The 22,726-nt window shown below is 41.2% G+C and overlaps 1 protein-coding gene across 2 annotated transcripts in view; it reads left to right on the forward strand.

Moving 5' to 3' along the window:
- The window catches only part of RNF150 (ring finger protein 150), a 121,966-nt gene that overhangs the window by 72,297 nt on the left and 26,943 nt on the right, over positions 1–22,726 (forward strand). For both annotated transcript variants that reach the window (XM_032186254.1, XM_032186255.1), the window contains exons 3-6: positions 2,071–2,142; positions 2,554–2,636; positions 10,360–10,456; positions 16,301–16,511. In XM_032186254.1, coding sequence (XP_032042145.1) covers positions 2,071–2,142; positions 2,554–2,636; positions 10,360–10,456; positions 16,301–16,511 — 463 coding nt within the window. The remainder of the gene's footprint in view (positions 1–2,070; positions 2,143–2,553; positions 2,637–10,359; positions 10,457–16,300; positions 16,512–22,726) is intronic.

The following is a 22,726-nucleotide window of genomic DNA, read 5'->3' on the forward strand; positions in this document are numbered from 1 at the left end:
AATAGCTGGCAAGAAATGTTTCCAGCTCTTGTCTGATCTGTTTATTGAAGGGAGACTGTGAGCAAAAATGTACCACAGAAAAGATGTTGTGCAACTACAAAAAACTCCCCTACATGTAATAATTAGCTGTGCCGGAATGCTCGTATGTGAATCTCATATGATAGCCAAGATCATTTTCACCTCTTTAGCCAGCCCTGAAATTGCTCACTGCTGTCAGTATTGCACACGTTTTGTCAGTCTTCCATGTCTCCAATCTAATAAGCTTAGCCTCTAAATTAAATTCGGCGATTTTAATTGAACCCAAAGAACAACGTGGTAATTTATTAATCATATCTGGGTGATGATTAGCTCCCAATTTACAAACAGCATCCAGCTTCCTTCCAGTTTTGGCTCCGTGCTCTCCCCCCCTCCAGCTGGAAGCCCTTCCCGCTGACAGGCCCCTCTGAACTCTGGCACAGGCAATGTTCCCGGCCCAAAAAGTTGAACGTCTTCTGAGTCACCGGAGCTCCCGAATCTCCCTCCTAACTAACAGCACATGGCTGGAAACATGGACGGGGCGCAGGGGAGGTGAAAAGAAGAGTTTGTCATCGGTGGCACCTCGGGGTGCACTGTGTCATAAATGGTTATAAAACTGATGGGAAGGCGTCAGGGTAGGTGTTGCTGTGTGATCCTCTGTAAGATAAGAAGAAATGGGAGAGAGCCCAATGGGAGAGGTCACCAATATGGTTTGGGGACAGGAGCATGCAGTAAACGAGGAGAGGTGGAGGGAACTGGGCTTACTAAGCTGGGTGGAGAGGAGGCAGGGGGGCTCTGCCTGCAGCCCTTGGCAGCATGAGGCATGAGGCAGCGTCGGGCTCTTCTCGGCGGTGCACAGAGAAAGTGTAAAAGTCACAGACTGCAACAAGGGAAATCCCCTTTATATGATGATAATTAAAAAAGCTGTGAGAGCGGTGAAGCACTGGAACAAATTATCTCCAGACGTTGTGAAATCTCCCTTCCTGGAGATAGCCAGGACTTGACTGGACACAGCTCTGACTTTGAAGTTGACCCAGCCTTGAGCAGGGGGTGGAAGCACATAACCTCTGGGAGACCTTTACAGCTTGTGAGTCTGTCTCCAGCTCTCCTTGTTGCGTTAGCACAAGTGAGCAGTCAAGTCCTGAGAGTCTGTGTCTGCTCTGATACAGGCACAGGCTCCACAGCACGGGCTGCAGAGGTAGCTCCACAGGGTGGAGGACAGGGTGTTTTACATCAGGCTGTTGTTACCTGCTTTAGTCCTGAGTGGCAGTGACCCTGTCAGCACAGTAACAGTGTTTGGGAAATATGTGAGAACAATCGGAAATGTCACATGGTAAGCAATTCACAGGCTGCTGGAGGGGAAGATAGAGAGGAAAAGAAGTGAATGGTTATGTATGGATAGGATGTTACTGCAGGACTACGTAGTGCTTTATCTGTAAGAAACTGCAGATGTTTTAGCCTCCTTTTTTTCCTTGCATTACTCCTGTAAAGTAAGCAAGCTCTGTATTGCAGGAAAACAAAACAGCAGAGATGATTCATGTTTTTCGTGGTTAACAAGTTATCACCTCAGTTGCAGCACTTAAATTTTGCTGGTGATCATGAGCCAGACCTGGTATAAAGACCTCCTGAATCTTAAGTGTAGCGTTTGTTCTGCTTACCAGCCCAGGCCTTGTTTATTAATGCGTTTTTTACAAGTATAATTTAAAAAAAGGAGAAGCAAAAAGTAGGATTCCCAAGCAGCAGACTTGTTACATGAACTTATACTGACTTAAATAGTATAGGTGCCATAGTCATCACAATGGGCTCATGCAGTCTCCTCTGGAACTCCGTTAGCATAGCTTTGCCTCATCAGCCCTGGGTTACCAACAAGCCTAGAATACCTACTGTGCGCTTACTCTGAGTAACAGCGTGACTGACCTCATCTGTTTACATTTATACAGCACTGTCCTGTTTCATGTGCAGTTGCTTCAAATTATTAAGAAATCTAGTGGAAAAAAAGCGATGAATTCTGCATGAAGAGATACTCTTTGCTTAAGAACCAATTTTCTATTACAGCGCCGGCTTGGAGATGCTGCAAAGAAAGCAATCAGCAAGCTGCAAGTCAGAACAATCAGGAAAGGTGATAAGGTAATTTTTCAAATTGCTCATTACCAAATGAATGTCTGCATGGAGTATTCCTTCAGACCACTGGGACAAAGAGGCAAAAGAGAAATGGCAATTGCTTATTAAGCTTGTGTGTGTCCTCCAGGTGGTGGAGCAATACTGGTAAGCAATTTATGGATGGAATGGAGTAGGGAGAGGAAGAGGTGAAATTATCTGAAGATGCAAAAAATCCTGAAAGTGCAAACATGCTACCTAAATCTGTGTGCTTTTCAGACTGGATGCGTGTTGAAAAGTCTGACTTGCTTTTCTTGAAATGTATGATTGATTTTGCAGCATGCATCAGTGACTGTTTTATTTTGTCACATAAGCTCTTGTATGAAGAGATTAGCTAACAAAATAAAAAAATGAAAATGATGAATGTTCTCTTTCCTATAGGAAACTGAGCCAGACTTTGATAACTGTGCTGTTTGTATTGAAGGCTACAAACCCAATGATGTTGTCAGAATTTTACCTTGCAGGTAAGTTAAAGGCTGAAGATGCTTTAAGCTCTGATAGAGTCTCTACTTCAAAAGATAGGCTCTGTTCTCAGAGTATCTCTCTGAGATTGTCTGAGAGCTTGGTGGAAAAAATTAAAGTTTATTGTTTTGATTTATTCCAGATCTATTCTATAAAGACATCTGAAATGCCTGTTTAATCTACTTGAATTTAAGGTAGCATTAGTGGTGGTGAAAACCTGAGTTTAGCATGATGGTCAGAATTTTTGTCTGATCTGGATATCTAACAAAGTTATCAGTAAGATTTTTAAACTGAAGAGTTTGATTCTTCTATTTTTCTCAACAGTTTAATATTAATCTAAAATAACGCCTTTAGAAGAACTTGCCACTGACTTCAAGGTGAGTGCTGGGCTGAGCGCCAGAGATAGAGTGGGCTAACTGCTCCCCATGGAAAGAAACTAGCACTACATTTGCTGTCCTGTGTCGTGACCAGGTGTCAGGAGAGGGATGACTTCTATCAAAAAATATAAATAAATAAATAAAGTTGAGTAGAAACAATAAACCAAAAGGGAATGTGAAAAAGACCATGTTATCTATTGCTGCCATGAAAATATTCATAGGCATGTAGGACATAGAGGACATAGAGGTGACAAGAGCTTATTACAGTTGTTCTTTCTAATTTCTTCCCTTCACGTGACCATGCCCAGTGCTGCACGCACACTCACAGTGATGTCATGCAGGAGTGCAGCCTTTTGCCACCTATAACAGCTGTATTCACCTCTCTGTGTCATTTTATTGTCATCCATGGAGTGTTAGCTAACAAAATATTTCTCTAAATAAATCAATTTATTAGGAAATTTCCTAGGAACAGTGGTTCTCCCAAGAGAGCAAGGGCAAGTGCTTTTTACCCTAGAAAGAGTGATCTCAAACGCAGTATATATAGAGCATAGATTTTTATGGAGTTTCTTCTATTGGATACATGTTCATTGGCTTGAGAAACTGAAATATTTGTTTCTTTTCCTGCTATGTTTTTCCCTCGTAGATATTTGAATGTTACAAGCTGTCCATTTCTGTTCATTCATATGACTCATTAATCTGTTTACCGCCATCACTAAATGGCAAACAAAAAGCAACAGATTAATCATAAATTTGACCTACTCTAAATCCCCCACAATGACAAATTGCATATGAACTCTTGTTTTTCTGCAAACACACACTTCATGAAGCAGAAATACAGACAAAAATGAGAAATTATCAGAAAATGTGAACCTTGCATTGGCATCAAGCCTGTTTTCATAGAAGCATAATAAAGTTTGGAAATTGTACATGATAGAGACAGGCAGTTTTCAGAGGCAGTTATACAACAGCAAAAAAAAGTCTACTCTCTAGCTTTCATTTGTGTCTCTCCTCATAATTCAGTGAGGCTCCAGTCAGATTTTGTCATGCACAGTGTTGAGTCAAGCAGAGTGAATAGGAAACACATAGTTAACAGGTGATGTTCAGTTCTTGGCTGACTTAAAAGGTCGCCTAGAAAATGACTCATGCTAAAAGGTTAGCAGCAGCAGATCTGTCTTGTAAAATACTCACAGTTTGAGCCTAAGCAGTTTTGAATTATAAAAACTAAAAGATCTTTCTCAAGCCACTACTTCACAGACTTCAACAGGCTTTCCTGTTGCCCAGATTGTGAGGGCAGTATCTTAAACATTAATTCACGTGGGGTTGGACTTCCGAAACTGATTTCTTTCTGCTGCTGTCAGACTTTTCTCCTAAAAAACAAACAAACAAACAAAAGCACTTTCCGTGTCTGTTAAGTGAGTAGGAGAGTGTTATATCGTTATATCTTGATAAAGACCTACAGACACTGTAGGTTTCTTCCTCCAGCATCCTCAGTTAAACCGTTTGTAGTTTTTAGTAAGGGAACTGCATTAGTCAGCCCTCTGTAATGAGAGGCTGGCATTTCACTGAGCCTTACAGAAGCCAACACCATGACATGAGTGCTGGCTGACCTTAGTTTGTTGTCTATCCAGGAGCTGCTCAAGATGTAGAACTTTTTACCTGCATAGCCAAATGTGCTCCAAGATCTGCAAATGAAAGAGGATGCTTTATCCCACAGGCTGTGCTGGGAAAACCACTGCTAGCAGACACACTCAGCATGAAGCCCTGTACGTTTTCAGGTTTTTTGTTTGTTTGTTTGTTTTGTTGTTGTTTTTTAAGGCTGCTGAGTCCTGAGTCTAACTAAGAAACTGGTACCAGAATCCACCGGCCAGTATTTCAGCATATGAGCTCTGAAGTCATATAGACAGATGTTTACTAGCACTTAAGCTGTTTCCCCAAAGCTCCTCTTTTTGCAGTTGGCAGAGAGCTGGCACCGGGGTAGCCTGTTGTGAATATAGCCCATGCTGGAGGGCGGGGAGGAGAATTCTAGTTAACTTGTGCTTCTTCCATGCTTTCATCTTTGGAAGCCATCTCCCCCAGCTGACCATATTAATAAACTTCACTCTACAGAGTGTATTAAATAAACATATACTGACACTTGATGGTGAGGGAAGTGTTGGCTTGCAGCTGGTTTTATGTTTAATGGTAGCAAGCATCACTGAAGTTATCTATGAGGGCGCTGACACAACATCAAATGTAAACAAGTTCACTGTTCCCATAGTGACACATCTTGCTATAGCCCTACTTCCTTCCGCTTGTTCTCCATCTCCAGCTTCAAAATTCCTTCATCTTTTCTGCACGTTCTTTGGAGAAGTTCCTGATAGAGGCAGACCCTTTTTCTGTCTTTTCCTTAACTTCTCCTAACTTTACTAAACTTCCACAGAGAGGCAAGACAATTCTTTCAACGTCATCTCTACTGAGAACTTTGTTTCTTCATAACCTCTTTTTCAGATTGTTCCATTTCTGTCACCAACAAATGGTCATTCTGACTCTGTTTGAGCTTGCACAGCTCCTCTGAACCTCCACTGAACAACTGTGATTTCACAGAGTGCTCCACTCCTTCCCTCTCTTTTCATTGGCCTCCTGTGAAAGTCATTTCATCACAACACTTCTTCCCTTTTATTCCATTTTCCCACTTACCCTCATCATCGTATTCCTTTGTCCTTCCTTAATCTGCCTTAAAAACAAATAAATAGTAGCATATATACATCCTCTAAAGCCCAAACCTTCTTGTAAGGTACTACAGTACTGCTCAGCCTCGTACCAAAACTCTTTTCAGTCCTATGCTGCTGTCCCATCTCTAATCCAAGCAACAGATGCTTTTAGTCTGGGTCCCTGAGAATGTATTTTTCTTTCTGCTTTTGCCTCCTTTTGTCTAAGCTTGCATTTTTCTTCTGGAGAAAAAAAAAAAAAAAGTGTGACTGCTAGGTTTGTTTGCGTGCAGTTCAGAAAGTTGGAACTAGGACTGGAAGGTGGGAGGAGAGCAGTTCCCCTTACCCTGGAAAAAAAAAAAGCTTCTCATAATTGTTAGCAAGTCAAAAGTTTTACAAGAGTTTTACAAAGATAAAATTATTATTATTATTTTTGGGCTGAGCCCAAAATAAATATTTTTTTGTTGTATGTTTAAAATTGCAGCTTTAAAGAATATTGAAATGCATTTCAGACAAATGTAATCTCCCGTTAAAAAAAATATTGAGTGCTAATTAGATAACACCAAATGAAATGCTCTGGGATTTTGAGATTCTTTTCCTTACTTTGTGACTCTGAGCTTTACACAGCCCTGTGCAGTAACAGCCACAGAGCAGTGCAGGAGGGATCCCAAGAGGCCACCACCCCCATGGTGCGGGGGCATTGGCTGTGCACGTGTCATTCTTGGGAGTTATTTTTCCAACACACTCTGCAGCCTCTGAGGATGAAGACTTTGCAAATTCCCCTGATAATTTATTGCAGTGCTTTGCCACCCTGACAGCGGTGAAGCTTTTCCTATTGTGTAACCTGAATCTCACTTGCTGCAGTTTGAACACATCATCGTGTCTGTTATCCCTAGGAGAGGTGAAGAACAGTTTGTTTCCTTTCTGCTTATGGAAAACTTTGTCTTGTATGAGGATTGTTACAACATCTCTCTTCTTGCCTTCCTCTTTCTCAACTAATCAATTACAGTTCTTTTGAGAAACTTTTCAACCCATCCAAATCAACATAGTTTTGCAATGCATGTGGTTGCACACAACAGGAAAAAAAAAAAAAAAAAGCACATATTTTCTTCAGCTATGACTTTCATCAAAGCCATGTTCCAAGCTTGTGTCTGAAACATCTTTCTTGCTGTCTCCCTGCATGGATCATTACTTCTGAACTCATCTGTGGTGCTTCTACCCTCTCCTTCCTTTTAAAACTTGAATCAGTCAGAAATGTAGAGAGAGAAGGATTTTTTTTTTCAGTTGATTTTTTTACATCTTTGTCTTAGTGTGTGACTGAAATATCATTGTTGCACTCTCATCTTGTTTTGTGCTGACCCTTATTTTAGCTGAATTTAGATGGTAAGCTTATCAGAACATTGATCAGTCAAGGATTTGTTGAAAGCCATGTAGATAGTGTTATAACTAATAAAGAGTAAAATAAACCTTCAAATCCTAATCTGCAAAACCTGCAACGCTGCTTTTCCATACAAAATGCTTACATGTATGGAAATAGATAATATGAGCTCTCTAATTGTATAATGTGGTACAAAACTTTTAAAATTAAAATCTTTATCTGATTTTCAGTAGCATTCCATTTTTGTGTTGATTTTTGTCTAATAATCAACATCCTTTCATTGTACATATTAAATCTAAAATTAATAGAGCCATAATACACTGTGGCAGCGTAGTATTGGGAAGTGCCAAGTGATGTGATCTGTCATGTATTTAAATTACTCAGCAGTGGTAGGGTCTTTACAGGATTGTTTTTTGAAGCCAACTTTAAAAATGCTAACCTTCAGTTTTTGAAGTCTTTAAGCCATGAAAATTCCAAGCTTTTGGTGATTAACAAGCATGATGAAACACTGTAATATGAACCACAACTTGACTGAGGCTTGCAAAGCTACAATTTGAAAACAAGAGGGGACCTTCTAATGTACAGTAACCTGGCTTGATAGAAGCTACGTTTTTTTTTATCTGAAACAGATTTTGGTATCCATTTTTTCATATTTTTGGATTTTGGCACAATGAGCTTCACATGTTTGCAGTTAAGCATATTTGTTTATGGATGTGAGTAGATGATAGCAATTAGTTTTCTTTGTGTAAGAATTGTGTAGTTATTTCAAATAGCTGAAAAGGAAGACATTGACTTTCAGTACTCTTCATGAACTAACACATTCAGTTTCTGTTGATTAGACTTCTAAATGTAAAATTGCACATCATTGTACTTTCACCTATCCAAAATGTTTGCCTGATGATGTGCTGAATATGTGCCTCCTGAGATAAAAGGAAGGGTTATGCAGGACAGAGATGGAAATTTAGTGCACTGTGTTTTTCTCAGGTCAGACAAGCCTTGTTTTGAGGAGGGTTGTGAACTGTAGTAGCCTTAGTAGAGTAGTGGTTTGAACTTAAAATATCACAATACTTCGTTTGCATCAATCATGTTGACATGCAGGATCAGATGTGGTGTGACAAAGTTTGGTATCACAGCCAACCAATATAATTAGAGTAGGTCAAACTTCCAAGAACAGATCTGCCCTTTCCCAGAGTTGTGTGAAGTCAGACCAAGTACAGCAATGTCACAATTTGCCACGTAGCTTTGTTTCTCAAAGAATCTGCTTCTTCTAGAAGTAGTGAGAAAAATATTCAAGTGAAAAGAATAAAATTCTGAGATTTCACTTCGTTTTGGCTTTGAATTTCTAACGCTATTTAGGACTGAAGCCAGCTAGTATGCCAGCCAACTAGTATGTGGGCTGATACCACATTAGTAAGAGCTGGGGTTGCAAATCGATATCGATAAAAGTGCACCTCAGTATCTTCCATCCAAAGTTGAAAGGCTATGTGTATCTTGTTATGTGAGAGATGCTGTGACAGAGTACAGCAGCCAGCCCATTCAGCTGAATATGTACCACTTAAATATTTAAAATTATTTTGGTACATTAACTGTGATTCTGGCTCGCTCAGAGATTGCATTTCCTAGTGGAGGCTGGCATATGCTGCGATATGCCCGCTCCAGGTGGAGCGTTGGGCTGCTGTGAGCTGTGCCCACCTGCTGTTACCTGCTGGGTTTGCATGGCTTGGCTGTGCAAGCAGTGCAAATGGGTCAGTGACAGCACAGGGAAACGGAGGCTGGAGATGACTCAAATGTGAAAGTTCAAGCAGACTGAAATGTGACTTTCAGGCTCTGCCAAGTAAAATGTGGGACACCTGTTCCCTTAGGAAAGTCAGAGCTGATCTATATGTTGTTTCAAAAGAAGTCTGAGTGTGCACCTTTCGGGGCAAGTTTGTGTGTATAAACCTTCATTTTCCAGAATACAATACCCTATTTCCATTTTGCTTAGGTTATTCATTGTTTAGAAAAGATTTATTTTTAAAAAATGTTTTAAAATACTACTTATTTATGTATTTATTTATTTATTACTAATTTTCCTACGTATTAGTATAGTTTCTGAGGCTATGAATATGGTAGGAAATTTTCCCTTTTCTTCAGAAGGAGGGGAGCCAGCCAAAAGCAAACTATTCCAAGCCACAGAACACAAAAGTAGAGAGCAGGTGCATTGCCTACAAGATAAGCCAATGGTGCACTACTGTAAGCCCATTTATGCCACCTGTGGATTAAGGAAAAGAGAAAGAAGCAAGAGAGAGGAACTTCTCTGCCTTAGGCTGAGCCTTAGCTGCTTTATTTGACCTCTTCACCAACACTTCTTAAATCCTGAGCCCCACATTCCTGCATTTTTGCAACATTCCCCCTCTATAACCACAGGATAACAGAATATGCTCATAAGAGAAAATACAGCTGTCAGTCAGGTTTGCACACTGAATACTTCTATGTTCAGTCTCACCTTGTGTCAGGCCAAGATAGGTGAGTTTTCAGTTCCTCTGCCTGGACAATGTGTAAGAAAACTGGCCCAGCAGCCACATGGCTCAGGTAGTTCCTCGGTGGTCACTTCAGATGGAGCATGGGATTAGCAACAACCCCTTAAGGGCTGGAGTTGTTTAGGAGCTCACTTTGACGGGCAAATTCTAAAGAAGGGAAGGTCAGGGATTTCAATTTTATTTAGGATTTATATTGAAATATAAATTGTTGAAATTATGTAGGATTTCAACTTTAAAAATGTTACCCTGATTTTTCCATTTAAATGAAGAGTAGCTTTTTCATTTTTTTTCTTTTTTTTTTTTTTAATTTTTTTTACTTGCTTTCCTTATGCGTGCATCCTTAAAAATAAAAGCAGAACTCCAATGGCTTCACCTCTGTGTAAAGTGTAATCCCATTTGTCTGCAGAACCATCAGGAAACAGTAATGTGATTTCACCAGCAAGTAGGTTCTGTTTACTGACAGTCTTTAACATTTAAAGAATATGGGTTTTGCTACTGCATTTTGTTTATTTTTCCTAATTCTTTTTATGTGTACATCTTCTTTTCCAAACTCAATTGAGTAATACTGTGTATATGCACTTGACATGCTGCAGAAATCATTTTAAAGCTTTGTCTGCATAGGATATGGACTTGCCGTCCTTGCAGAGGTCACAAACCACACCATTTGAAATGCTTGCACTTCACTGAATACAGAAGTGTCTGGTACTAAGTGATAAATTGTGCTGTGGTGGATTTGAATTAAAATGTCTTGTTTCTCATTGCAGGCATCTTTTTCACAAGTCCTGTGTAGACCCCTGGCTGCTAGACCATCGTACCTGCCCTATGTGTAAAATGAATATTTTAAAAGCTCTAGGGATCCCGGTAAGCATGTTGCAGAGGATCTGGTTGGGGCAGAAGGGAAACACCAGCCACTTGGTTGCATCCCCAGTCCTTTGCCTGTCTGTTCCCATTCTTCTCTTCCTGCCACATTATTGATTTGTTAATTAATTTCCTAAGGGTAATACAAGCTGAAATGTGTGACTCTACCTTTCTTCTGCATCCCACTTCTATTAGCAAGAAAGGATGTGTGTTGGGTGTTGGGGTTTGTGTGTCCCTAACATAAGCCGGCCCAGCTTATCGAGAAGGGATTGCTTACTGGTGTTTCAGATTTATACATTGTTTTGTACAGCTTTTGTTTGTGTTTTAAATCAGGGCTGGTTTGTGTTTTTTGGATTTTTTTTTGTTGTTGTTTGTTTGTTTTGTTTTGTTTTTTTAATTCCACACTCAATTCAAATATCGAAGCAGAAGGTCTACAGATAAAAATTTCCCTGATATACCAGGTGAGAACAGCTAATTGCTCATTTTAGGGAGCCAAATCTCTTTTCTGTCAGATTTGTCTTAAAGTCTATCTGTAGCAAGCTCTGTGCTACTAATTCCAATTAGGAAGATGTCTACCGGTAACTAAGCACATGGCAGACCCCATGCTAAAAGAGAAATGGTTAAGCTCTTTGTACTTGATACAATTAGGTGTGGTTAGAACTTGTTAAAAATAAATCTTTTTAGGTTGCTTGTTTCTATCCAGATCGTGTATGTCCTGTCTGCTGTAGTTTCCTACCAGCACTTACCACCAGAGAACAGGGGCTTCTCCAGGAAGAAGTGAGTCACTTCTCACAGCACGTGAGGCGTGCCATGTGCTAGTGAAGTTCAGTACTGAAACCCTGGTCAGTACATGAACAGGTGCTATAAATGCCCGCCCCAGTTACAGATGGTGACATGCCAGCTCACATATGAGAGAGCTGTATAAAGTAAAATAGATTGCAGAATCACAGAATGGCTGAGGTTGGAAGGGACCTCTGGAGATCATCTAGTCTAGATGTTAAGGTCTTCCAGCAAGTTTAGTACCATCTATCAGTATTTACATCCAGAATATGGCTCTCAGACTTAACTGGCAGCTGCTGAAGGCTAAGCATGTATGCAAATCAAACAGGTTGTCTGAGGCTGGGTACATCAAGGGGAGGAAAAACATGCCTACAGACATTGTGCAGAAGTTTTGATTTGCAAGACTGGCTTTACTATACATCAACAGCTCTGTAGCAGCAGGTATAGAATCTAACTGCCATGATTAGGAGTTAAAGCATCATTCAGTTTCCTCAGCCTTCGTTTTAGCTCTCACAGCCCCGATGTTGTCTCTGTGCTGTGTGGCAGAAGGGGGATCCATTCTGCTTCCTCAGTGCGAACTTTCCACACGGAGATTCAGTGGAAATAGCTGTGCTGATCTTGTAATTAAGGATAGTGTTGTAACCCACATACACAACTGGGTCAAATTAAGATTTCAGAGTCAGCCTCAGCACTGGTCTGTCTTAACATCCAAGTGTTTGATTTTTAGTGTTAATGTTCCACTAGCCAAGTTTGTTCAAAGGATTTTATTTTATTAATTTCTGTAAAAATTTTCCTAGCATGTTCTAAGATGACAAACTGAAAACAGCCCGCTCCATCATTTGGAGAAAGCATACTGGCTGCCACGTGCATGAGGCATTGGTTAAAGTTAGGGAGGGAGAGGGAAGAGCTGCGTGTTAGCTTTACCCCTTGAGGTGAATTACAGTAGGAATGGTTGTCCATGGGAACTGGGAACATATGGTAGCCTTCATGTCAAGGGTTTCCTCTGAATGACAGCAAAGGGAACAGAAGTCTGAGAGCATCAGGTAGCTTGGGGGTTTAAAATTCTTGTACTGCTATCAGTTCCTGCTCTGTTCTCTCTGCTTTCTCTTTTTAAAATCTGCTTTAACTTCCGCTGCTGCTTCTCCTACCTTGTCTCCTGTCCCTGCTGCTTCTCTGCATAGCCCCCTCCTGCCTGGTGTCACTGCCCATGCTTCTGCTCCCTGCTCATCTCACAGGACCTCTTCTCCACCTGCACAGACACTGAGCATCCTCACCCTTCTCCTTGCCCCATGGCAGCAGCTTAGGGCAGCTCGGGAGGGTGTTGGTCCTGTGCAGTGGTTTCTGGTGGCACAGCCAGCTTCCCGGCACCACACAAAGCCCTGTTCTCCTTGGAGACTGCAGTTGCCAGTCCCTAATAAGCCACCAGGCTCCATCAGCACACATGAACTGATTTTTTCAGAGGCTCATAATTTAGCCAGATGTCAGTGGGCTGTTGTGGGAAAAGACATTTCCCGGGAAGAAGCTGTAAAGCTCTAGGGCTTCTCAGCAAGAGGTGGCAAACGCTTCTGTAGAGTGGATAAAGCAGAATGCCATTCCCTAACCACATTCTTGAGCCTTGCTGAGCCATCTTAGCTGAAATTTCCACACAGAGAAAAGAAGCCTTAGGCAGGCAGCAGTCTCTGATGGGAAGCTTGAGCACCAATTTGCCAAGGATCTTTGCAGATTTTACAATGGGAGGAATGAGGAAATCTTACCATCAGCAGGACTATTAGTTTTTCTACTGCCAGCTGAATGCTTGTCCTATAGTTCTCGTTAAAGAGCTGGCTTGTGCAACTGTAGATAGATTGTGCTTCATTTAGCAGAAAGACCTGGGATTTTCCAGGAAATGATTGGTTAAAAAAGAAATTTCTAAATATTTCAATTCACTTCACATCTAAACTCTCCATTTAATTTGTAACAACGACTTCAGATTATCTGCTCTAAAACCAGGATCTGCAGGCTGCAGTGAGGCACTAAACTGTCTGCACTGATTTTCACGGTAGCTGAGCACCCTAACATCCCAGCCTTTCACCGTGGCACTCTGCAGCTCCAGAGGATAATTAACTGAATATCTATCAGCAAACGTTTGGAGTAACCTTTTCCACCGTCTCTGTGCTGGTGAATCCAGCTCACAGCCTTTACCTCTTTTGGCTGTAATATTTGAAGTGAATTATCAGTGCAAGTGACTTTCACTTTCAAAGACCTACATTGCTTTTGGGAAGATCATATCGCATAAAATAGTTTCCTTCTGCTTCTCCCTCTTTTCTGCAAATATCTGCTGGATAAGCAGACAGCTGCATTTTTGGCAGCAGATTGGATGACTTGAAGCTATTCACTAAGAGCCTTAGCCAAGCGCTCAGAAGTCAATACAAAGCCTTCCCTTGACTTTAGTGGAATTGTGCCCTCAAAGCACTTACATGCAGGGAATGAGTGAAACCAATATAATTAAACTTAGCAAATGTATCTGGGTCACCCTGACAGCAAAAAACTTAATGTAGTTTTTTCGATCAGTATTTTATATTGTTAGTTTTATAGTATGCTGCCTAATTTGCGATATTTTTCCAACTAAAATGATTCAGGAGTAAAGGGATTAATTATATCAAGTAACGTTATTTTAGCATCTTTTTTTATGTTTGGTTTGGCTTTCAATTATTTTTAAACATTTAAAAGTTAGCGATAAAGCCCCATTCTAGGAATAACTGGAATCAGAGCAAAGGACAGACAACTGATCCCCTGAAAAAAAATTCAAAATAATTTTTCTTAGAGTACAAAATAAAAAAGCAGGTCTTTTTTCTTTAAGATAGACTGCCCTCAAAGTCAAATGTAATTTTAAAATGAAATTCTGAAGGCATTTGTTATAATAGCTGAGGGTGAGGGAAAGAACGGTAGATCTAATGAATGATTTGGATCCAAGGCCTATAGATAAATAATTGGTGTTTTCACTCAGAAAAGTACAAGTTTGGTGGGTTTCATTAAAGTCACGTGTAGCTGGATGTGCCTTTATCCCGGTTGTGAGGAGCTCTCGCTGCCTGGGGATTAGGTTGGAGCCAGACAATGGCAATTGTAATTTTTATCCCAAACTTCAGCTTGTGGATACAAGTCATATGAGGATTGTGTAAAGTTCACGTCTTTTTCATTAGGAACATTTGTAAAAAAAATACTCAGGAGATGGCAGCAATCAGACAGGGAATATATGGGAAAAGAGAAAACACAGTAAGGTCCTACTTCTGCAAAAAATGCAAGCATATGGTAACCTCCAGAGTTCAAAGGGATTACCCTTGTGCTTAAAGCTAAGCCTCTGTTTATGTCTTTGCTGTATATTTTGCTTACTTTCTAGATGGCTGCTGTTGGAGACAGACAGGTTCTGAAAATTTTCAGAAATGCCTTAACAAGTGAGACACCTGAGTGTAGTAAAAATCAGATCCACAGAGCAGGTTCATCACGTCTGACTTTAGCCATCCAGATGCTGGATTTCCAGCCTAGCAGCTTAAGCCCCTCTCTGTTTAGTGGTGAGCAGTAGGAAGGTAGAAAGGGCAATTCATAGCACTTACCATAGGGCGGGATGAATCACACAGCAAAATTATCTCAGACTATTGAAATTAGAGGAAGCCCAACTGACTGATCCAGATTAGCCTTCTGACTCCTGGACAATAATGATAAATGTGAACAACATACATTTATGTTTCCTAGCTTAACAATGTATCTACGTCATTGCAGCTCAACCTTGCAATGCCCCTTTGCCATTTTGGACCTGCCAAACAGTATCCTCGTTTCTGAATTATCCTTGCTTTTTGTTATGGTACATTAAAACTTCAAGTCCAGATCTTGAAATAGTTACGCAAAAAAGTTTTCTCCATGCCTTGGGGAGAACTAGACCCAGCTGTGCGGGATAATGGCACAAGAATCTGTTTCCTCTGAGAGCAAAAAGAACCTTTTACTCCTGTTTTACACCAGTGTTTATGGGGAGCTCCATAGAAGTCACTGCTCTGTGAAGGGGAGCATCAGACTTTTAAACAGGCCTAGAGAAATCAGGGGTAGAAATTAGTTGACTTCTTAATCACCCAGCTTGACTGTAGTTGTCTTGCTGGACAAACAGTCCTCCCTGCCCACTTGAATGCTCAGTGTTCTCCCCAGATAGGTGCTTTGACATTAAGGATGCAGTGTAAAAGGTGCCCACTAAAACACCCTCTCATTGCTTCCCCGTAAGCTCAATAGAAAGGCAGGCACCTGACTTGAAAAGCTTGGCTCGTTCTGTAGGGGTAGTCATGTTCACTATAAAACTGCAAGAAAGGAGAAATTACAGAGTACTTGTATCCATAATGTCTGAATCGCAAACCGAGAAGGAGTCTGATCTAAATAAAACTCTTCCATTTTCCAATATTGTTTGTTTGTTTCTTTTCTCATCATTTTATTTATGCAGGAAATACAGCATTAGCAAAGAAAAAGATCTTTTCATGTTAAAATACTGTCTTATCAACAGTTTTAGCTTCTATTTTCGCACCCCACACATAGATGCGCCCACAGGCAGTTCCGTGAATTCCTATTTCTGAAAGCTCTGATATCAGCTCAATAAAATGTATATTGAGATAAATGATAATCATCCCCCTCCAGCTACTGTCTGTGTTTACATTTGTAATCTGACTCAGCAATCTGCCTGTGTTGAGCAGATCATACCAATAAGTGAACTATTTTTTCAATTTACATGCTCCCAAAACCTTTAAGAAGTATAAATAAGGATATTTAGAGATTGTAAGTGACAGTCTAGCACTGCATATTTCCAATGCATGCTTTGGATCTCTCTTCCAACAGATTGCATTAATAGGTTTTAAGCAAGCAAACAGTGCGTGTTTATTCATCTTATGTTGCCATTTTCAGTACTTGTTCATAAGCAGTTCCATGGGAATCAAGAAAATGACAATAGGAGCAGTGGGTTTAAGAGAAAATGAAAAAGCTTAAAAAAGTAGGAGCAAGTAAATGAAGTGTTTTTATAAAATCAAAGCTCAATTTTCTTCTTTCTCTTCCCATTAGCCAAACGCGGATTGCATGGATGATATACCTCCGGACTTGGAAGCATCCATAGGAGGACCTCCAACCAACCAGATAACAGGAGCCAGCGATATAACAGTGAACGAGAGCTCTGTTGCTCTGGATCCCCCGGTGCGGACTGTGGGAGTGCTACAAGTCATCCAAGATGTAGACTCCTTTCCCCAGGCTGGGGAGAGTAACTTCACAACAAGCAGTAAGTTCCTCTTTCTGGCAGAATTTGCACTGACAGAAATTATTAGAAACCTGAATCACAAACCGATATTTAATGGGGGAAAATGGCCTTTGAGGCCTTTTTTACTGGAGCAGTGACCTTACCTTAAGCCAAGTGGAAATCTACAAGGTAAGTAGATGTAAATACCCTGTCATTCTGCTGCACTGCAAACACTCCCAGCCTGTGTCCGAATCTGTGTGTAGGATAACAAACTCTAGTTGGAGTGCCCCACATGGACAGAAGAACAAGCTATTTCATTCAGTACAAAGAAGTACAAAGTTATGGTCACCTTCAGGTATTGTTTACATGTCCTTTGGCCTGCCTTTCTTCACCGGGCTACATGACCATATGGAATTTATTACCTGCATATGATAAAATAAATAGTAAACTCAGCAATCACTTCCACTGCCTTTGGTCAAGAAAAAAAGAATGTTGAATTCTGTTCTTGCCTTTCTCTTTATCTTCTTACGCCAGCTGAAGCTTGTCTGATTATTTATTCATACTTGAATTTCTCATTTCATAAAGATTGATGGTCCTGTACTTGAAAACTTGAGTATGGTGACATAATGCTGCCGATTTGTACTAAAAAGGAGAAATTTGGAGGTTTTCAGTGTAGTTTTTGCTTGTTCAAGAGGTGCCATTTGAGCTAGTAACCCTCAAAATGTCTACATGGCTCTGTTTCTAATGTTTCTGATGTTCATTGTTGAAAATCTACTTCTGACAGTTTGAAAAGAATGGTTGTCAGTTGTTTTGAGTGAGGATTGTTTAAAATTCTCGCTTTTAGGTAAAATAGCAGATCAGTAGAAAATACATACCTGTTTGATACCAGTTGGTGCATTAGTATTGACAAGAATATTGTAGAAAATCATCAGATATACTTGAAGGGAGGTAGGAGAGTGTGATAAAATACAGGCTTGTATATGTAACCAACACAGCTCCTGGAAAAAAAACAATACTTTCAAGCATTTTTACGTACTACTCCGACTCTGGGTGTGACACCAAAAAAAATGTGATGTGTAAAAGATTGGAGAGACATGAGAGGGCTAGGCTGAAATGATCATATTTTCCTTCATGTTGCAGCCACTGTCATGGCAGTGAAAATAACTTCTGGAAATACCGGACTTGTGACCTTAGGCATAAGTGACCCAGGAGTGGATTTTTAAACTCGTCTTTTGTGGATTAGGTACTTGTTTCAGTTTGGGTCCTTTTATGGTCAAAATATTGGATCCAGCAAAGGGTGTGAGCAACAAGGTTATAGACCCAGCTGTGATCTGTGGCCAGCCTGTCAGCTGGTGGGATATGACTTTCTCAAGCCTCCTTGGGTGCTGGCAAGGGCTGTTCAAAACAAGATGTTATTTTGTTCCTTCCAGTAATTGTTTTTAAATACATTTGAGGCTGATTTAAACTGTGAGAGAAAGATTTTGCCACAATGCTACTAAAGGCTGAGATAGATTCTGGTCCCAATGTTCCTGAGGCCAGCAGCTCCCCTGGCAGATAACTACCCTTGTCCCACTGTTCTTTACGAGGTCCAGTACTGAGGTAGGGAAGAAAGGCCATGGTGTGTCCTTTACACCCGCAGCTGTATGTCCCAAATTGAGAAAAGCCAGCAGCCCGGTCTAAAGTCCAACGTTAGGGGCAGTTCATGCCTTTCATCCCAGGATCTTGGCATGTCAAGAAGCAGTTCTTTTGGTTTGTCGTCAGTGGTAACAATGGTGTTGAGGCAGCCAGGGAACACAAGGGCTCAGTAACTCTCCAGCCGTGCTCTCCCCCTCCAGGTTTGTTTTGAGAGTTTGCAAAAGTGTTAGTGTCCGTCCAAACACATTTGTTCTTCATTTTCCATGTTGCCAGCTAAGTAACTGGTTGAAAAAGTTGCTTTGAGCCAGAGGAGCACAACAGGGCTACAGATGCTTTATTTTGCCTTCGTGCCCTCCCTTTTTTCCTTGCCTTTGATGACACTGGGCAACAGTCCCTAACACCAGGCAATCCTGAGGGCTGACAGCAGAGTCCATGGATGAGAAACTTGCACCAAGGCCAGAGGGTCTGTCCCGACGCTCAGGTAATGAGGCAACAAACCACAGAGCTCCCAGAGCTCACTCACACATCATTGGTATGTTGTAGCCAGGAATCTTCGTCTGGATTTCTCATCTCACAGTGGAATACAGAACTTGAATATCAGTCAGTTGTAGGTGTGGAAGTTTACATGCTGTCATCACCACATCCAAAGTGGTGCAATTTGCAGTAGTTCCCAGCAACAGAGCCATTTGGTCTCTTTTTGTAGTGGAGCTCACAGTAAAGATGAGCTCCTTGGAATCAGCCCCCAGCTTCCAACCATCAGTGCTGGGAATTTGTACCTCTAGCTGGCATATGTGGCTTTGAGGCTGTTCAGACACTCTGAAAAGTAGAGCTTAGCATCTCAGGCAGCCTGAACTCTAAGCCAGTGAAAGCGAGCATCCAGAACCACCATCTAGTTGTGGTATGAAACCAAATACTAACTAAATCAGAGGGCAGCTGTAGCCTAAATAGCTGGGTCATCGCTGTCATATAGTTGGGACCTAATAAGCATTGCGGCTGCATATTGTATTCAGGCTTTGTATTTCTTATTTCCAGAATCCTCATAGTTACACAAGTGCAGAGCTTGCTAAGCATGCCCTTTCTGTGAACTATCCTGCCTGGGAATTCATATGTGCTGACGCTGATTGCTCCTAGGAATTTTTGCTGAAGTTACTAGATTCTGGCCTCTTTACATAGCATTGGTGACAGAAACATACTCCAAGGCTGAATCTGTGCTAATTTTTTTTCCCTCGTTTCTGAATCTCTGTAGACTGCCTCCCATGCAGCCTTGACGTGGCAGCCTGTGCCCAGCACCACAAACACCCATCTTTGCATCCCTTCTTTTTCCTGGCAAAGTTCAGTGGTCCATGATATAAGGGACTTGCTGCCTCTTCCCACCCATTTCTGCAATACTTTTTGCTTAATTGCTGTTGCATCCTTTTGGTTTGTTGATTAATCATTCTGGTATTGTTTTCTTGGTTTGGTTTTAATTTCCCTTTCCAGCGAGCATTCAGAGCCAGAAGGGCTCCCACAGTGTGTCCGGAGGGAGGATATTTTCAGAATACTGTTCACATCGGGTGAAATTCTGTCTCCATTGAAATCTGGTGGCAAAGCTCCCACCTACTTCAGTGGGAATGGTTTTTAATTTCTGGAACTCAGACGGTGCTTTTCTTTTTATGTCTGTGAGTGTGCCCAGCAGATATTTCCTCTTCTCTCCCTCCCTTTTTCTCCCCGTGCTCCTGAACAGATGATGGCTTCCAAAGGACCCTTGGCAATGTGGTGTGCTGCAAACATCTGGATGGTCTTCACGTGGGGGGGCCTGTCCCTAGGGTTCCTTGCTAAACCAAGCTTCTCCTGTGTAATAGCACTGAGCACTAAAAAAATGGACAAGCAGTACCTCTCAGCTGGCTTCTACCGAGATCCAAGCCCTCATGGGCATGTCTACAGGTCAAAGGCTGTTCAGTACGTAGTCTTAGTGACTGCCTTGTGGTGGGATTTCATGCAGGATCCTGGGATAGCGTCTTAAAATGTGGTATTTCTGTAATCAGTTGCTGAAAATGGATGGATGGGAAAAATGAAAAACTGGAATTGGGGGGAAAAAAGGAGCATGAAAAAATGAGTGAAATACATAAGAGTTCATCTCAGCAGAGTTTCCTGCTTTGACCTATTAGAGCAGGTCCAGAGGAGGACAACAAAAATTACCAGAGGGCTGGAACACCTCTCCTATGGAGAGAGGCTGAGAGAGTTATGGTTGTTTGGCCTAGAGAAAAGAAGACTGGGGAGAACTTCTTGCAGCCTTTCACTATATAAAGGGCACCTACAAGAAAGATGGAGAGAGACCCTTGGGTATGTAGTAGCAGGACAAGGGATAATGGTTTTAAACTAAAAGAAGGTAGACATAGATGATGTATAAGGAAGAAGTTCTTTACTGTGAGGGTGAGGCCCTGGCACAGGCTGTGGATGCCCCATCCCTGCAGGTGTTCAAGGCCAGGCTGGGTGGGCTTTGAGCAACCTGGTCTGGTGGGAGGTGTCCCTGCCCATGGCAGGGGAGATAGAACTGGATGGTGTATAAGGTCCCTTCCAACTCAAACCATTTGATGATTCTATGAGTCTATTAATTTTCAACTTTCAAGATGGTACGAAAGAAGATAATATTTTTCCCCAGTAATGCATCATAGCAATTTGTGCTGCCCAATTTTTTAGTACTGAGTTATACAAAATGTCAATATGACATCTTTGAAAAATCCAGCACGGGTGGAATTTCCTGTTTTACAGACATCGTGAGTGTGAGCTAGACTAAGGCTTAACTTGGCTAAGGTCTGAACTTGAGAAGTTCTGAGCTGCACCAGCTTTGGCAGAGTGGAAGGTGGATTTGGGATTTGATACTTAGCAATATTATTTGGGTCAGGCTCAGCCGGGGTTGAATGATATGGTTTAAAAATGTAGTTCACTGGGAAAGTAGCGTCTAAATGCTTTAAAAGTTGTGTGATGCTTGCAAGAGAAAAAGTAGATTTTTTTTAATCTTTTATAGCATCTATGATCATTAATGTCCCTCAGTCCATGTAGTATTTTATAATCTCTGCAGTAGATAATAGGCACTGACTGAGTCTTTGCTCTGTGTTGGTAAATACCCCTAGATTTTCAATTTAGACAAGCTTTTATCCTCTCTTCAGTGTGATGTCCTGTCATTACTGCATGAGGCCTCAGAAATCCCACCAGTACTATCTCTGTAGCTGGAGTAAAATTCATAAATAATTCTACTGCAAAGATGGGCAGAGGTTTTAATATGAAAAACCACAAACTCTCCCCAAAGGTGTCTCATTACCTGCAAAGTCTGCTGAGTTTGGCAGGCTGTAGAACAGCATTGGCAGTCCAGGGAATATCAGCAGTTCCTTTTCTGCCTCCCATTTTGTTCCTTCCTTAAAACCCTGCCAACAAGTAGCTTGTCATGACTGTTAGGACACTTTCAAGTGTCTTCGATAGCTCTTCATTAAATCTATTAATATAGCTTCTCAAGTAATTATTTTGATCTGTGTATGTCTAAAATGTCTTTGTGAAGAATAATCAACCTTTGGAAGAGGATGAAAGTGCATGATAAGAGTCTGATCCACTGTTGTCTTGTCACCACTTGACTGTTCTTCTTTGCTATTAATAGGGGTTTTTTTAAGCAGAAGTAAAGGGGGAGGAAAAGGTGGGAAAAGTCCCTAGACAGTAGTTAATACGGAAAGTTATTAACACTTGCATTAGCACCTAACATGGTCCTGGAGACAGAATACTGGTGGGACCTAGTTAAAGACTGAGCAGATTGGGTCCCATGTGTCTGAGGTATGACATAAGTCCTGGTGGCTCTATTAAAAGCTTGTGCGGATGTTGCACTACATAGTTATCATGGACTGAAAATTCCAGTGAGCTGAGGTCCCACATTCATTTTGAGACTCGCACCAGTGCCAGCATAGCACTGGTGGTTTGGAAGGCCAGCAGTGGTTTGAAAGGGTCACTGGTTGAAACATAGCAGGCATTAAAAATGTTTTCTGCATTGTTACGTATACCTTAAAGGCTCCTGCTAGGCTGTGTGAGTGGATAGTTTTTTGGTTATAAAACTGCTCTTCTTTTCCATATGTTGAGACATGAAATTCAAAGTGTTTCTGTACAGCAAATAGCAGAAAGATGTTCAAAGTGCTGTGAAACAAGGACCAATTTAAAATCTTTTTTTTTCATTGTTGGTGTTTTTTGTTTGGTTTTCTGTTTCACATCTGCTATATGCATTGTCATTGGATATAGAGCAAGCAGGAAACTATGTTTTTTATCAAATGTGTCTTATTCCCCTTAAACACGCTGAGCTGTCCCTGAGGCATTATCAGGGTGTACAGTAAGTACATGTGATAGTGACTCCATCTCAGCCTACAAGACTTGTGCTTCTCTCCTGCAGAAAGCCACGGGGCAGCGGTAGAGGAAGATGCTGGCCTAGACTTGGTTTCTGGAAGAGGGTGATGGTCTTTGCCTAGTGCTTTAGACATAATTGTGAGAAAAATCAGCATCCCATCGTGAGGTCTATGAAATTCTGGGGCAACAAGTTTTTAAATCATCGCAAAAACAGTTCTGTGGCAGCCGTGCAGCCAAGGCTGGGGAGCCTAAGAAATAAATAA

This window comes from Aythya fuligula, chromosome 4 (assembly GCF_009819795.1).
Source record: "Aythya fuligula isolate bAytFul2 chromosome 4, bAytFul2.pri, whole genome shotgun sequence".
In the NCBI taxonomy this organism is placed as follows: Eukaryota; Metazoa; Chordata; class Aves; order Anseriformes; family Anatidae; genus Aythya; species Aythya fuligula.